The following is a 15,340-nucleotide window of genomic DNA, read 5'->3' as shown; positions in this document are numbered from 1 at the left end:
TGCTGTCTAACATTGTGAAAAAAAAATGAATTAAAAACAGTCATCAACGGATTAACTGTCTGTAACAAGACAACTGCAGTCAATATAGCAAAACATATTTCTTAGATTAACAGTAGATACGACACGTCTTTTCATATAATAAAAAAAAAACAATCCTTGTCCAGTAAAAATATGTTTCTGATGAGTTGTTGATCAATATTCATACGTTCTCAGGGCATAACTGTCTTGGGTTATGTTAACACATTGTGATATGGTCATTATGGTGGGCATATAAACGCCAAACACAGCAGTTTTGAAATAAAGAATTAACCACAAAGTTAAAATTAAACACGTTCGCATCGTGTTTAGACATTAAATTAAATTTTATAAATTATTTTGTATAACAATCATTTTGATATCCGAGAAAGAGTGCTACCATATTTGATCTACTATTTTGTGTAAAAGATACTTCAGAATTAAAATTTAAAAAATATATAACAACACGCTGACACTCTAAACTGGCACAGTCTCAAGCATTAAGCCCAAATAAAAGCTATCTAGCAATTATCTGCGCACTTCGTAAATAACTTTACAGGTAGAAACTGTTTTCTGATTATTTATCAATATGTTGGTCTCTTAAAGTATTCGTGTTTTAAAATAATTGACCCAAGACGGGATTGTTTGATACTACATGTATTAACAACACAATATACAAGTCAAGTGCTTTACAGTATACTACAGGCATGTATACATTCTTAGATTATGCATGCTGTACGCTGGAGGGAGGAGTTAAATGAAAATTAAGGCCTACAGCAGTTTTGTTATCATTGGCACACGGTAACGTTAACGTCATGTCGGCCTACTATTTGACGCCATGCATGCCGATAAATAGTGGTTCCTTTTTCATTCAGTTTTTACGTAAAATACATATTAGAATCAGATAATATATTGCATAACCATGTTTAAATATATATCTACATTTAAACACAATGAAGAGGTTAAACGTCTTGTATAATAAGCGCGTTGAAACAAAATGAAAATAAATAAATGTACCAGAATTTTCAATACATCTATACAAAGTTTGCGGCTTATCTCACTCTCTCCACCTCATCCCATCCCCACTTCATACACCTTCTGGCCCCAAAGTATGTATTTCTTTTAGAGAAAAAATGTGAATTAATGTTAATGTAACCTTTAAAGATACGCCTAAAACAGAGTTGGAAGAAAAGAGTCGTCTATAATTTTGTCAATGTAAGAACATTGGTTTTCATTTTGGACGGTTGGAAAACAGTCCCAGCCCTCCTTCTTGCCACCACCTCATTCTACCTTCGTAATCCTCAAACATTGATATCACTCCTAGGTAAAACAAGTTAAAAGTTCAAGCTCAACTTCTACATACAGTTTTATAGAAACCAATGTATTAGTTTAACTAGCAGTTATAACGAAAGGTCAACAACTATTTCGAGATTTCACTTCAAGTTTGATTAGGCTGTTAAATTTGAAACTTCAGTAATACAAAGATTATACCGTATATGTTTTAGTAATACATGAATCCTTTCCATATATATTGACCGGTCAAATGGTCAACATTACATTTTGCAGAGATGAAGTCAAAACTAGAACAACAATAACAAAAATCAAAAACAAAACGAAGCTTCATTTCAAATGTCATATAATCAAATACTTATTAAATGGTTTCGGGTCAATAGTCAAAATTATTATCCTTCGGACTTCGGACAACAGTTGTGACTGTTGACCTATAAGTCAATCAGTGTATACTATCAGTTGTTCGTGTCTGCACCATAGTAACACCCGAACACGACGAGGTATACAGTCATTATCCAGTCAAATATTGAATAATACCGGGAAAATAGCATGAAACCGTTGGCAAAGTCATCTATCGTATCGCTACACGTACTTTTCCACAATTTTGTTGAACCTGAAATTAAACATACAATACGTGATAACGTTTGATTAAGGAGACTAAAATATTCAAGAACGGAATCTTTTTATTTATCAGTTTTTTTTTTATTTTTGCACAATAAAATTGCTCGCAATAATCACAGCATTGCATCCAGTATGTGGTTATTTTCTTCGACCAGTTTGCAACTAATACACTTAACGATATGCAAATAAAATACACTTTAACTAAAAAAAGTCGTTTTGACTTTACCTGCAATTATTTATTTGGCCATGCCAAACTGATCAGAAGTAATTTGGATTTTTTTCGAAAACGATGGAGCGAGCGAGCGAAATTATTATTTCATGGTCTTCCTCATTTTGAGCTTATGAGAGCCGTAGTTATTTTCAATGATGCAAGCGAGAAGTTTTAAAAGAATATATTAAAAAATAATGTCTAAATATTTAAGAAATAATTTATAGCAGAAGAGTGCTTTAACACTATTTATGCACGATGGGTGGTCATACGTCGGGCGTAATAATTTCACGAGGGCGTAGCCCGAGTGAAATTATTTGAACGACGTATCACCACCCGAGTGTATGAATAGTGTTAAAACACTCTTCTGCTATAAACTATTTCGATTCTAATATGCCCTTATTCTAAAACAGTAGATAAAATATAGAAGCGCTCTTTCTTGGTCACAACAAAAACTTTGACGTCATCGCAAGTCAATGTGACGTCATTCTAGCGTAAGAGTGTTTTAACAGAGGCAAGTATATTAGAATAAATAATAACTTTATAAAATAACGCCACCGTGCATCTAAAGATTGCTCGATTTAGAGAAAGACTACATGCAGTTCTCATGGCATGGAGTAAAATCTTTAATACTGATGAAATATGGCGGCTATTATGTTACAATAAATATCTTGTAACCAAAAAATGTCATTTTGTCAAATGCAAGCTTAGTTAGTCTGCTTCTATTTACTGATTCCACTGGCATATCAGCTGCAATCCCATAACGCGTGGAATAGTAGATTGAATATACAAATGCACTTATTCTGTCCTGATAAATACTAGTATTTCATTGAGATTCGTTGTAACTTAAGAATTTCAGGAAATTATTTGCCAGAAGAATTATGCATCATCGATATGGTTTCGGTCATTTTAATTATGCAAGACCGTGCATGTTTTAGACGGGTATCTATTAAGTAAACTATTTGAGTCTGTTGCAAGCAATAAACATAGCCGGGTGCCAAAGAATCATGATAATAGAATCGAAATGTCATTACAAATAAATGTATTTATTTCTATTTCATAAGACAAAGTTCAAACAAAATGTAAGAAAATGTGTTGGGGTTACTGTAATGTCACAGAAATGGTATTGCTGTAAGGTCTTAATTTAGGGACATACATGTAGAACTAAGAGCAAGCAACTTACCAATTATCAGGCAAGTTATAGAACCCATCACCAACACTGCAAGACATACTTTACGTCTTCCTCGCTCACGAGTGATTGCCAATGCGGTTAAAATGTCTAAGACTCCTTTCGATATTTGAAACTCAGCGACACTGACCTGACTACTTGAGCGGCTTGAAGTTAAGCTATCGTCATAAACAATAATGCCTGTATAAACAACGTATTAGTTTAATTAAGCGTAAGATTTTAGAATTACTTCAGCAATTATCATTCAGAATTGTAAAATCTGTACAGTGGTAGGCTAGTAATAAGCCAGTGGTTGTAAATGTGTATGTTACAACAACTTCAGCTTCATCAACTTGCAGTCAACAGTGAGAGTGGTTTTCTAAACTGTATAGTATGTTCTTCGATTGATATCAGTATTTCATGTTATTTCATACCTAATAGATAACATATCGTTCGCTAAATAGAGTACATTTGTTACGTACATATATCAAGCGCACCTGAAAAAATAGTTCAATTTCAAGAAGGATAATTATGATACAATTTGAAACCACTAAATTATTAACCTTTTGCATTACTCATTACATGTTATATACATTTATCTTAAAGGGCAGTTATTATCTAAAAATTGATTATGTCTTGAATATACATATATATATATATAATCAAAACTTTTGAGCTGCTTAAGATAATAACTAGAATTAATGACTAAACGCCGTATCACTCGATTTTATCTAGAATAAAAGCTGTATATCGCACTATCACGATACTAAGTAATTTATGTCTTTACTGAGAACGCTAGCACGTTACTTAACTTTAGAAAACCAATTACATGACTGGTAAAGCTGTTACATGAAAATCCAAAATATGAAATGACACCAGGTTTCTGTCTCTCTTTGAATATTGACAAAATCCACTCTGCATTTTCTTCTATATAGAAACATGATATGAATCACAAAGTACCAACTGCTGACACTGTAGCTTACCTGTTACAAGTCTTCCTATACCAACGAAAACGCAATGTACCATGCAAACTGTAAAATAAGTCAAAAAGTCAAAAGAAAAAAAATATACCCATAAATCTGAAGGAGAAAGTGCGGTCTCTCTTCATAACAACTGAAGACGGGAATTGTGCAAAAACATCTGTGTTTCTCGAAAGTCATTTATTTAATCTATATTCGGACAAAATTTCATTGATGTGTGTTAACTGTCGTCTTCTTTTTGTCTAAAAATCAGGACGCGCATAAAAATGTTCGAGGTACTATTCTATTGCCATGAACTGTCATCTGGTACCAGGTTCCACAACGCTGGTACCCCGTTTTCAAACTGTCTCTAGATATTAGTTAAAGGTGTTTTCGTTTTCTTCTGCGATGCAGTAATAAATACGGAAAGTGGTTTGGCAACTGGTTGACAAAAATATGTTTTAAAACCAGTATTTAGTCAGAATATTGCACGACCTCTCAAGATATCTTTAGCATATATTTAAAAAAAATATTACATGAGAAATAAAATTATTTAAAGAGTGGATACTTAGCATTAATTGAGCCGTGCCATGAGAAAACCAACATAGTGGGTTTGCGACCAGCATGGATCCAGACCAGCCTGCGCATCCGCGCAGTCTGGTCAGGCTCCATGCTGTTCGCTTTTAAAGCCTACTAGAATTGGAGAAACTGGCATTTCTCATGGCACGGCTCATATGTTTTGTACGGCATATTTCACGAAACCAGGAACATAAAAACAACAGCACAAATGATAACATATGCCGCACTGAAATTTAAAAAATAATGTACAGTGGCGCAAAAAGGAAAATGACAATACATTGAAAATGCACACCAGATACTTACCTATAAGTCCGATATAGCATATCTTTACACAACTAGCCCCTGAAATGCATATAAATGTTATAGCGATAAACAATATCGTATGAACATCAAGATCATTTTTTCACTACTTGGTAATATTGCCTTCAGATTTTATCATGGAATGGAGGAAATGTATATACTAATTAGGTCCCCATCTTTATTCTTTTGTTCTTGCATAAACTGGATACGGTCATGCACGGTTAAGAACATGTATTAACAAGGCATTTCACGTGCTGTTAATGCATGGTTTTTAATTTTTAAATGCTCTAGCAGGGTCTTTCACCATAAGATTGTTCTCCTGTAAGCACATGACAGGCTTGCTTACTCCATAAGAAAAAGTTCTTCGATGACCGTGAATAAAATGAATCTCATGCCACTTGTGCGATTACTTGCTTTTAGGAATCATATCAATAATTTTGGGAAATATCAAGCGGTATGCTTTTAGAAATCATATAAATCTTGGAAGCAGCTCAACACCTTCGTACTCGACTCAAAATAACTCGTATGGGAAATTATTATTCCTGAAATTGTGTTCCTGTGGACCGGATTTCAAAGTGATATGGAAAGTGGTTAACTTTCTGTTTATAATAACGAGAAATGAAAATAATCGTATGACTGATTTTGGCATTGCTGTTGATTTATGCTCCCCAGTTATTTGTGGATATTTAAAACGTGTTGACCGTTTCCAAGAACAACAGAATGGTACCGGAACCATTAAAGCGTCAAATACGAAAACAATAGTTTTAGCATTCGTGTCATGTTTTTTATACAAAAATAGCGGTACACGTTTTTTATATATCAATGTCTGCAGAAGTCTTTTGAACTTGTTGGTGACCCTAGACCGCGGACTTCTGCAGAAATTAACATATACACACACGCACACACGCACGCACGCACGTACACGCACACACACAGAGAGAACAACGTTAATACCTATATATAATATTTATTCCAAGTTATTAACATTTACCAAAAATAATGCCGTTTACTTAGTTGCTCTGGTATACGTTCTATTTTTAATTGTTCTAGCTGCTACTGAAGTACAGAATATTCATTCTCCAATTTTACTGGTGTTCAAATTGTTTTAGTCCGACTATCTTCATTTCTAAACTAAGTAGTAGCTAGAATCTGAAAAATGAACTCTCTCTCTCTCGTTTTGGGTAATGTGTATCCCATTTTCAAGTCCTTCCATAAATGACACGAATATATACACTGCTCGTTTTTCTTTTGAATAGCTTTATGAAATTCAGCATTGTGACAAGGAGCAAAGAAACTTACCTGTCGAGGGTTCACTGACAGAATAACTTATATTTGAGTCTCTTGTGCGAGGGACAGTCCAAAGATAACTGGGCCTGGAATAAAAAGTTAAAAGTTCAGGTTCGTGTTCAGGGAAAAAATGAGGGTTCATATATATCTTATTATGTTTGGTGGAAGAATTCTCGCGTTGTTGTATTGGCGCACCAATTTGTCGTTTTGGCGTGTTGGCGCTCTTCAAACGCACAAAAACGTGAACTAGTGCGAAAAATAGCGTGTTTGTCTTATTGGCGAGCTAGTATTTCGTCCATAAGTGTTAAAGTGTTTGCGATTTTCAAGCTTACTAAAACGTGAACTAACGTGACAAAAAGCGTATTTGTCTTATTGGCGCGCTAGGTTTTCGTCCATGAGTGGTAATGTGTTAATTGGCGCTCTTCAAACGCACTAAAACGTTAACTAGTTCGACAAAAAGCGTGTTTGTCTTATTGGCGCTCTAGGTTTTCGTCCATGAGTGGTATTGTGTTGGCGCTCTTCAAACGCACTAAAACGTGAACTAGTTCGACAAAAAGCGTGTTTGTCTTATTGGCGGGCTAGTGTTTCGTCCATGAGACTCAGTGCTAATGTGTTGGCGCTCTTTAAACGCACTACAACTTGAACTAACGTAACGTGACAAAAAGCTTGTTTGTCTTTTTAGCGCGCTAATTTTTCATCCATGGGTGTTGATGACTAAATAGAAAAGTGACCGAACTGCAAAAGCTTCAGTCCAGAGACTGACCACTGGGCAAGTAAAAGTAAAGAGTACTTCGAAGGAATCTTTCTATGAAGTATCTAATTCCTTAAGTCTACATATTTTGTATTACTACCTGGAGAAATATGTTAACCTCACAATAATCATAAACATGACGGCAGAGTACAAATTACTATGGAAGAGTGTTTTTATTTTATTTATGTATTTTTATATTTTTTGTGGGGGAGGGGAGGAGGGGGGGGGGCGGGGAGGGGATGGAGTAAATTTACGAATCACACCTACGCAATTTAGGTTCTAGCCTTTGAGGTTGGAGGAAGACAGCCGACCTTCTGTGAGTCAGCTGGATGGCTTCCTTATATGTCATATAGATTTCTACACCTAAGTCGAGGTTTCGGAAACACATTAGTTATGGACAATTGACTATAACCGCTGTGTACCCTCAGTTGAAAAAGAAGTCAATATTCTGTAAGACATGGACCATGGACGGTAGGCAGACAAAATTATATATGTGTCTAAGCAACACGGGATCTGTATGAAGTATTTTAGATTATATCTTCTTTCGACCAATCCAGTATATACATGTGTATTCTGAATAGCAACAGTCTCTGAAGTTTAAATTTCCAAAATTAAAATTATTGGAGTGGAGATAACAAAGAACTTTACTAGAACCTTGATACCTTCACAATAGCATTACATGAAAATAACTGTGTGTTTTTTTCAAGAAACTATCTTTCAGTCTTAAACACCAAGGGTTTTGTTCGAAGTTGAATGTAATGCAAAAGAGAGTTAAAATTATATTATTGCTCTCTATGGATACATTGTTATTCTATCTCTATTTTATCTTGTCCTGTATTTCTGGTTTCACTACCTCCTTTTAGAAACATATTACAAATATACGTGTGACCGTTTTAAGAATTGCGAAATTACGTACCCTCTCGCAGGTGCTGTTTCTATCCGTAACTCTTCAGTATTTTGTACCAAACGTGGAGCAGTTTCTGAATCTCTTAGAGGTGAGACAATGGTTCCGTTAATGTACTGACTTCTTTGTATAGGAGTACTCTCTGGTTGTCCTACGCATGCAGAATTTCCAACAATATATTCTTGCCGACATAAAGGACACTTGAAAGTGTTTCCCTGCGAACTAAAATATTACAAGCCTCATATGAAATGACACGTTTCGTAAGTTCTACTTGTCGTTGTTAGAAAACGTAGATGAGTTACTGAATCTACCTTTTTATGATATTATTTGTTTAAAAAAGATATTACAACAATATTGCAAGAAACAAGTGTTCAGGCGTAATTCATTAACATAAGGCTTTGAAAGTTTCTAACTATTTTTAAATGATAGTATGAACCAGCATTGCCAAACAACTGGTATACATACAAACAACTCTTTTTTGGTACCAGAACGTTCATTATAAAAGCCATCGGACTGATTCTTGTAATAAACTCAAAATAAAGCAACATCATGAAAACAGAAACACAAACTTAAGAAAAAATAAAGTATGTCAGTGACACTGAAGATTTTGAATTTGAAGTTTCAAAATGATGTGACATCCAGGGTCCATATATATAATGAGCCGCACCATGGAAAACCAACATAGTGCATTTGCAACCAGCATGGTTCCAGACCAGCCTGCGCATTCTGGCCAGGATCCATACTGTTCGCTTTCAAACCCTATTGCAATTAGAGAAACCGTTAGCGAACAATATGGATCCTGGCCAGACTGTGCGGATGCGCAGGCTGGTCTGGATCCATGCTGGTCGCAAATGCACTGTATTGGTTTTCTCATGGTGCGTCTCATTATATATATATCATCGTTCAACGCCTAGCATTTAGACTTACACTTAAGATCGGCGAACATTCAGTTTGCCGTCTAATTATACGTATGACGACTTGTTTAAGTTTTTGCTGATAAGCCTACAAGATAACGTTTAGCTAGAATCTTTTACGAACAGATTTAAACGGTAAACTTCAGTTTTAAATAGCATACCTATCCGCAAGATTCTTTAAACATGGCTCTTCACAGAACCTGTGCATACACGGTAACAATTTCGCTTGTCTGTAGCTGTCCAAGCAAATAGCACATTCATCCTTGTCATAAGATCTTGATATTTCAATATGTGATTGATCGCCGTCACTCTCTAAACTCATCTTTACCTTAAAGGTATATTAGAACCAAATGCCATGTTTAAAATCATGAACAGTTGCTTCAGGTTTAGCAGTATATCACAAAACAACAGAAATTATTAGTAAACGTACAACATCTTGACAAACAATTTATCCGTCCAATACACTGTTTTACTGTTCTGTCCCATTGAATTGGATACTTAAAATATTCTAAAGGAGTTGCGCCCCCCCCCCCCCCCCCCCCCCCCCCCCCACACACACACACCCCAACCTTTAAAAAGGAATGCCATTTGTAAAGAAATAAATGTAAACAATTGTCAAAAACGCTGTTTTACCTAGTTATGCTAAGTTTGAGCACTAGCTGGTACATTGTTGCAAATGCATCAAAACGAAGACATGTAACAGCTCTTTAAAAATGGTGAGTTTTAAGGGCGCTAAAGTGTCCAGAAGTGTGGCCCCTTCGTGTAGTCCTTTTCCGGAATTCAGAGAAATGAGAAATGAGTAAATTGACAATGGTTTTGTAGAATAATACATTTTTTGTATGCTGTTTAATTTTCATGTAAAACAATGTTTTCCTTCTATGATTTGGTGATGTTTAAACATTTTTCTCCGAAATATGGACCAAACACTTCATATAGTTTATGTAAACATAAAGTTAACAATTTTATACTAAAATAGTTTTGTTTGTTTTGTGTTTAACGCCGTTTTCAACAGTATTTCAGTTATATAACGGCGAGCAATTAACCTAACCAGTGTTCCTAACTTATATACCAATACAAACCTGTTCTCTGCAAGTAACTACCCACTTCCCCACATGAATCAGAGATGGGGAACGAATGATTTCAGACACAATTTCTTTAATAAATATACGCTCTGCCGGGGGATCGCACTCACGACCCATCGATCCGTAGATCTACGCTCTCCCTATTGAGATAAGCAGGCGGGCTTTAAATTAGTTCATTATGTATACATGTATAGATAAACACGTTATGTATGTGTACTACCACTAAAAACAGTCGATTATGAATGTAGCTCTATATGTACACTTAATTTATATATTACTAAAATTAAAAACATTAACTAAGGATTTTATACGTTTGAAGTAAACATCTAAATATAAAGTATTTTAGCGTAATACGTTAGGTGCAGTCCAAGTTCAGTGCTTTGTATAACAAGAAATATCTTTAAAAATGATGGTCGGCGAATTGTAATAAGGAAAGAAATTTATGAATTTTTCATCTAACATTCATCTTTCATCTAACATTTTTCAAATTGCAAAACTAAACACCGCACTTTAACAATTTAAATGGTTCTCTTTTAATTTTCGCAAAGGTTTCGTAGGGTTGCAATTTTGTTTCGTTTATCCTTAGACGAATAATTACAGCAGTAGTTTGATGAAGATTCATGAAGCGGTTCATGAGAAGAGGTCATTAAACGTGTTTATATTTTTAGCTAAATTAGTCCCTATCCCCATTTGTAACAAAATAGCAGGAGACCTTACGATATTGTTACACATCGAGTTTGATAAAAATCCATTACATTTTAGTGGTTAATGTGAAGAAAGGCATATCTACTTTTAGCTATAGTGGTCCCTAATAGAGCCCAAGTCCCTATATAAATAAATTTGGAAGAGGACCTTATAATGATGCTCCAGACCAAGTATGACGAAGATCCACCAAGCTGTTCATGAGACGCTGTATAAAGGCATTTCTAGTTTTAGCTCTAGCAGCCCCTAAAAGGGGTTAAATGTCCCAGCTGAACAAAGTTAGCTGCGGGCCTAATGAAGATGCTACAAATCAAGTTTGATTAGAATACATGAAATTTTTTTTTATTTATTATCTTTATTTATTTCTAAAATAGGCCAACTGCTTTAACAAATGCATATTCGCTATTCATGAATCTTTGGACAATGACGTCACACTTGTAAAATGTGAAGGTCAAGCAAAACACACAATTGTAATTATTTCAATATTTCTGTTTCATAAGCAAAGTTTGACCGTAGTCATATCACATAGTTAAACTGTATGCAACAACCTTCATTTCAGTGTAATGAGATACAGTCATTATATAGCATATATATAATAAAACAGATTTCAACTGAGTTCAATATTTGCATACCATACTCAAGAAAAATATTCATATATAATAAATCAGTTAAATAATTTATAACAAATATATCAAAGCAAACAAGTACTCATTTTAATATGCAATCTGAATAAGTCACAAAAGGAAGAAACCTTTTCATATACAGACGACAACTGTAACAAGGAAAATCATTTAAAAAGCACTTCTCTACATAAAAGACTCTTATCACACCCTTATTCATGTGATACGCAGACCGTATTCAGCTCTTTCTTTAATTTGATATATGTTGGTATTTGAACAGGTTTTTATCATATTTATTAAACTTACTTATCATTTTGAGATATATCGATATTCTTGCTAAATATACTGAGCCAAAGTTAGCTTTAAAACTGTGAACAGCGTCGTTTAGGATAAACGCTTTGTCTAAATTTCACTCAGCGTAGCACAATCAACAGAGTGAAAGAAATTGACACTCTCGTCCAATCAGGCAGAGTGTTGCATAAATCTTCCATTTTGATAAATTACCTATAATGCGTTATCCAGTAGTTTGATTTGCAAAATGAAGTCACGTGACATAGGTAACGAAAACGAATTTAGACGGCGTCGCCGAAAAACCCGAATTGTAACCATAAAGACCCTAATGGCAAAGTATATAATATAAATAAATAACAGCAAGTATTGATAAGCAGTTACCAGTAGTACATAGACCGTTTGTAGACAAATTTGTTTTGTATTAATCATTGATATAATATCATATTCTCCTTAACTAAACTAGTACTCATTAACATTCCGTATGATTTCGTTATTTAATTTTCGATGTCCAGATATTACTAAAACCAGTACAAGTTATTACTTTACTGACATATGTCTGACATATCACATATTTAAAAAAAAAATGACTGCAAACTTAACAACCGAGAAAATTGCCATACTTGTCTTCCTTTATTTCATTTATTGTAATAAATACACTAGTTTACTTTAGTAATCCACATTTTCCTTTGTACATGTCTGAAAACCATTTTAGAAACTTTTGACTAAAACAGTTAAACCATCTTAGACATAAAGACAAGTTACTTGTCTCCAGTGTTTTCTAGTATTTTTAGGAAAATTCCGGGCTAGACAAGCGCTCATTTACACAATTCAAGCACTAAGTGAAGAGTAGAACATACTAATCATTAACCTGACAGATGACACAACCGACATGGCCACAAATAAGAACTGATCTAATGTGAATGAATAAATTTTTAGGTTTCAAAACAACAAGAACACTTTTAATTACTGTTTTTAAGACAACACCATTACCACTAAAGCGGCCTAAGGTCATTATGACGCTGTCATATGGTACTAAATTAACCAATACAGTTTGTGATTACCAGTTGTTTAACGTTTCTCGCCATTAAATGCATTATCTTCGTCTTCTTACGAACATATAAAACTCCTGGGGTATTGATGAAAGGAACATCGAACTGTGATGTACCAACCCGTACCAAGGAGCTCTTAAGTTTTGGCGATGGCGTAATAAATGGATTTCCAGCCGTTTAATTCCTATGTTCTGATAAATATCTGAATAAAGTATCCGTTAAATGTAACAGACATGTTCGCTACGAATAAATCTATCCGCTATTGTTTTAGTTTGTACATTTTCAACAAGGGCGGCTGGACATTGTAAATAGATTGAAACGTACGATATTTTACCATCTCAAATGCTAACTGAAAATAAAACAAGGCCGGTCCGTAAGACATCCAATGCTCGACTATTCAATTTCTTGACCCAGAAGCAGTAATATTAACCTATTATGTTAAAATATATATAGAGTTTCAATCCCGTATCTGCATTAGTTTTGTTTTTTTACCAGGATGTTCAAGGGTCCAAAAGGGGGCATAATTTTGCCAAACATGCAAGTCAGAGTTATGGGACTTGATGCTATTACTTAGATGTATAACACCGAAGACACCTCAGAAGTTTCAATGCATTATCTTCATTAGTTTCGGAGATAGTAACTTGCATGTAAAACTTAAACCAGGATCTTCTAGGTCCAAATACGACATAATTTGGCCAAAATGCATGTCAGAGTTAGTGGACTTGATGCTATTACCCAGTTTTATAACCCGGAAGACACACGTGAAGTTTCAATTCAATATCTACATTAGTTTTGGAGATAGTAACTTACACGAAAAACTCAAACCAGGATTATCTAAGTACAAAAGGGGGCCTTATTTGCCCAAATACATGTCGGAGTTATGGGACTTGACCCAGTGAGGTTGCTAATTGACCTAGAAAAAGAATAAAGAAAAAATAAGTTTCAAACCTATATGCCTTAAAGTAATAGTTATATGTACTTGCATGCAACACTTTAACCAGGACGCTTAAAGGAACACTCGCAGACTTTCAGGAGGTGTTGTCAAACAGTTCTTCCTGCTGTTGACATCACCAGCAGGTGCCAGTATATTTGCACTGGTCTGTGATACATTAAGGAACACTCGCAGACCTTGAGGATGTGGTGCCAAACTATTTCATCTTCCTATAGACAACGTTAACATGTTCATATTCATTTGCACTGGTCTGCAACATTTTCAGGAACATTCGCAGACTCTGAGGAGTCAGTGCAAAACGAGTTCATCCTCTCATAGACATCCCTTACAGGTTCATTTGCAGTTGTCTGCAACATTTTAGGAACACTCGCAGACTTTCAGGAGGCGGCGCCAAACGAGTTCTTCCTCTTTCATTTATCACCAACAGGTTCGAATCCTATTGCACTGGATTGCGACATGCGACGATATGAAACGATATTATTAAAATGTCGCTTCGCATTGTCGGGCGTCGTTTCGCGTTGTCGCATGTCGCGTTGCGTTGTCGCTTCACATTGTCGTGTATCGCGATTCCGGCACAGTCACGATGCAGCACATTTCAAGACGACAATGCGAAATATCGCTTTGCATTGTCGAGCGTCACATCACGACAATGCGACACGACATAGCGACACGACAATGCGACACGACACACGACAATGCGACGCGACAATGCGAAATGTCGAGCCATTGAAAGGCGACAATGTGACACAACACTAAGATATCATTGTCGTGTGTCGTGTCGCATTGTCGCAATGTCGCACCGCATTGTCGTGTGTCGTGTCACGTTGTCGCGATGTCGTATCGCATTGTAGCGATGTAGTGTCGCATTGTCGCGCGTCGACCTCAAAGCGCGACGGACGACATACGACATGGTCCTAACAGGATTTCGTACATAACGGAAACGGCATTGTTACCAATATAGTTAGGATGAGGAAAAATAGTTACAAAGTAACTTACCTGAATCATTGTCCTTAATCTTTACATGTAATTAGACTATTATTGTTGAAACATAGTTTTATTATATCAAACGTTATCACATAAATTTTATGTTTATATTGATAACAATTATTAAACACATTATATATACATTCAGTTTGAATATTAAATAAACAAATACAAAGATACGCATGTCATTGCAACGATGACTTGTTTAATCGAACTTGATGTTCACTGATAACTACTGTTTGGTTGCTTTACTCTGAAACAGGTCTCCTTTTTATATCATTCTTTAAAAGCCAAAAGTCATCCCCTTCCGCGAATACAATGTGTGTTTTTTTTTCGTCAAGTACAATTGCTACGGCAATCTTTCAACACTTATTCCATTGAAAGAAATTTTGAGGTTTAGCGCCATTTTCAGCCAGTGCTCCTGGATTTTATACCGGTTTTAATAATTCAACCGCAAGTAAATGCCAGCTTATCCAAATGAAGCAGTAATAGAGGACGAATGATTTTAGACACAATGTCTTTTATCAAATTGTTAACGAGAACAGACGCCTTGCTCAGGGATGGAATTCACGACCCCGTGAGCCTTAGATCTGCGTTCTGTCTATTGAGCAAAACGGGCGGTCTTTAAAAAACACCGATTTACAGTATGTTTAGATAGAGATTC

At 35.3% G+C, this 15,340-nt stretch overlaps 1 protein-coding gene across 1 annotated transcript; it reads right to left on the bottom strand.

The window, feature by feature from the left end:
• Window positions 1-1,621: 1,621 nt before the first annotated feature.
• LOC123560626 (uncharacterized) lies at window positions 1,622-14,803 on the bottom strand. Its single transcript, XM_045352796.2, has 8 exons — window positions 14,689-14,803; window positions 9,158-9,324; window positions 8,095-8,304; window positions 6,440-6,513; window positions 5,144-5,182; window positions 4,286-4,333; window positions 3,318-3,503; window positions 1,622-1,918 (listed from the first exon to the last, which is right to left on the bottom strand). The coding sequence occupies exons 1-8, from the start codon at window positions 14,695-14,697 to the stop codon at window positions 1,761-1,763; spliced, it is 891 nt and encodes a 296-aa protein (XP_045208731.2). The 5' UTR covers window positions 14,698-14,803; the 3' UTR covers window positions 1,622-1,760.
• Between the last annotated feature and the right edge of the window lie 537 nt (window positions 14,804-15,340).

This window comes from Mercenaria mercenaria, chromosome 15 (genome assembly GCF_021730395.1).
Source record: "Mercenaria mercenaria strain notata chromosome 15, MADL_Memer_1, whole genome shotgun sequence".
Classification (NCBI taxonomy): Eukaryota; Metazoa; Mollusca; class Bivalvia; order Venerida; family Veneridae; genus Mercenaria; species Mercenaria mercenaria.
Note: the sequence above shows the minus strand (reverse complement) of the source record. Positions and strands in the feature narration are given on the sequence as shown.

Coding starts and splice junctions, on each gene's coding strand:
- LOC123560626 (XM_045352796.2), bottom strand. Junction 8,305..9,157: donor TTAAAGAATCTTGCGGATAG/GTATGCTATTTA, acceptor GTAATATTTTAG/TTCGCAGGGAAACACTTTCA. Junction 1,919..3,317: donor TATAACTTGCCTGATAATTG/GTAAGTTGCTTG, acceptor GTTTAATTTCAG/GTTCAACAAAATTGTGGAAA.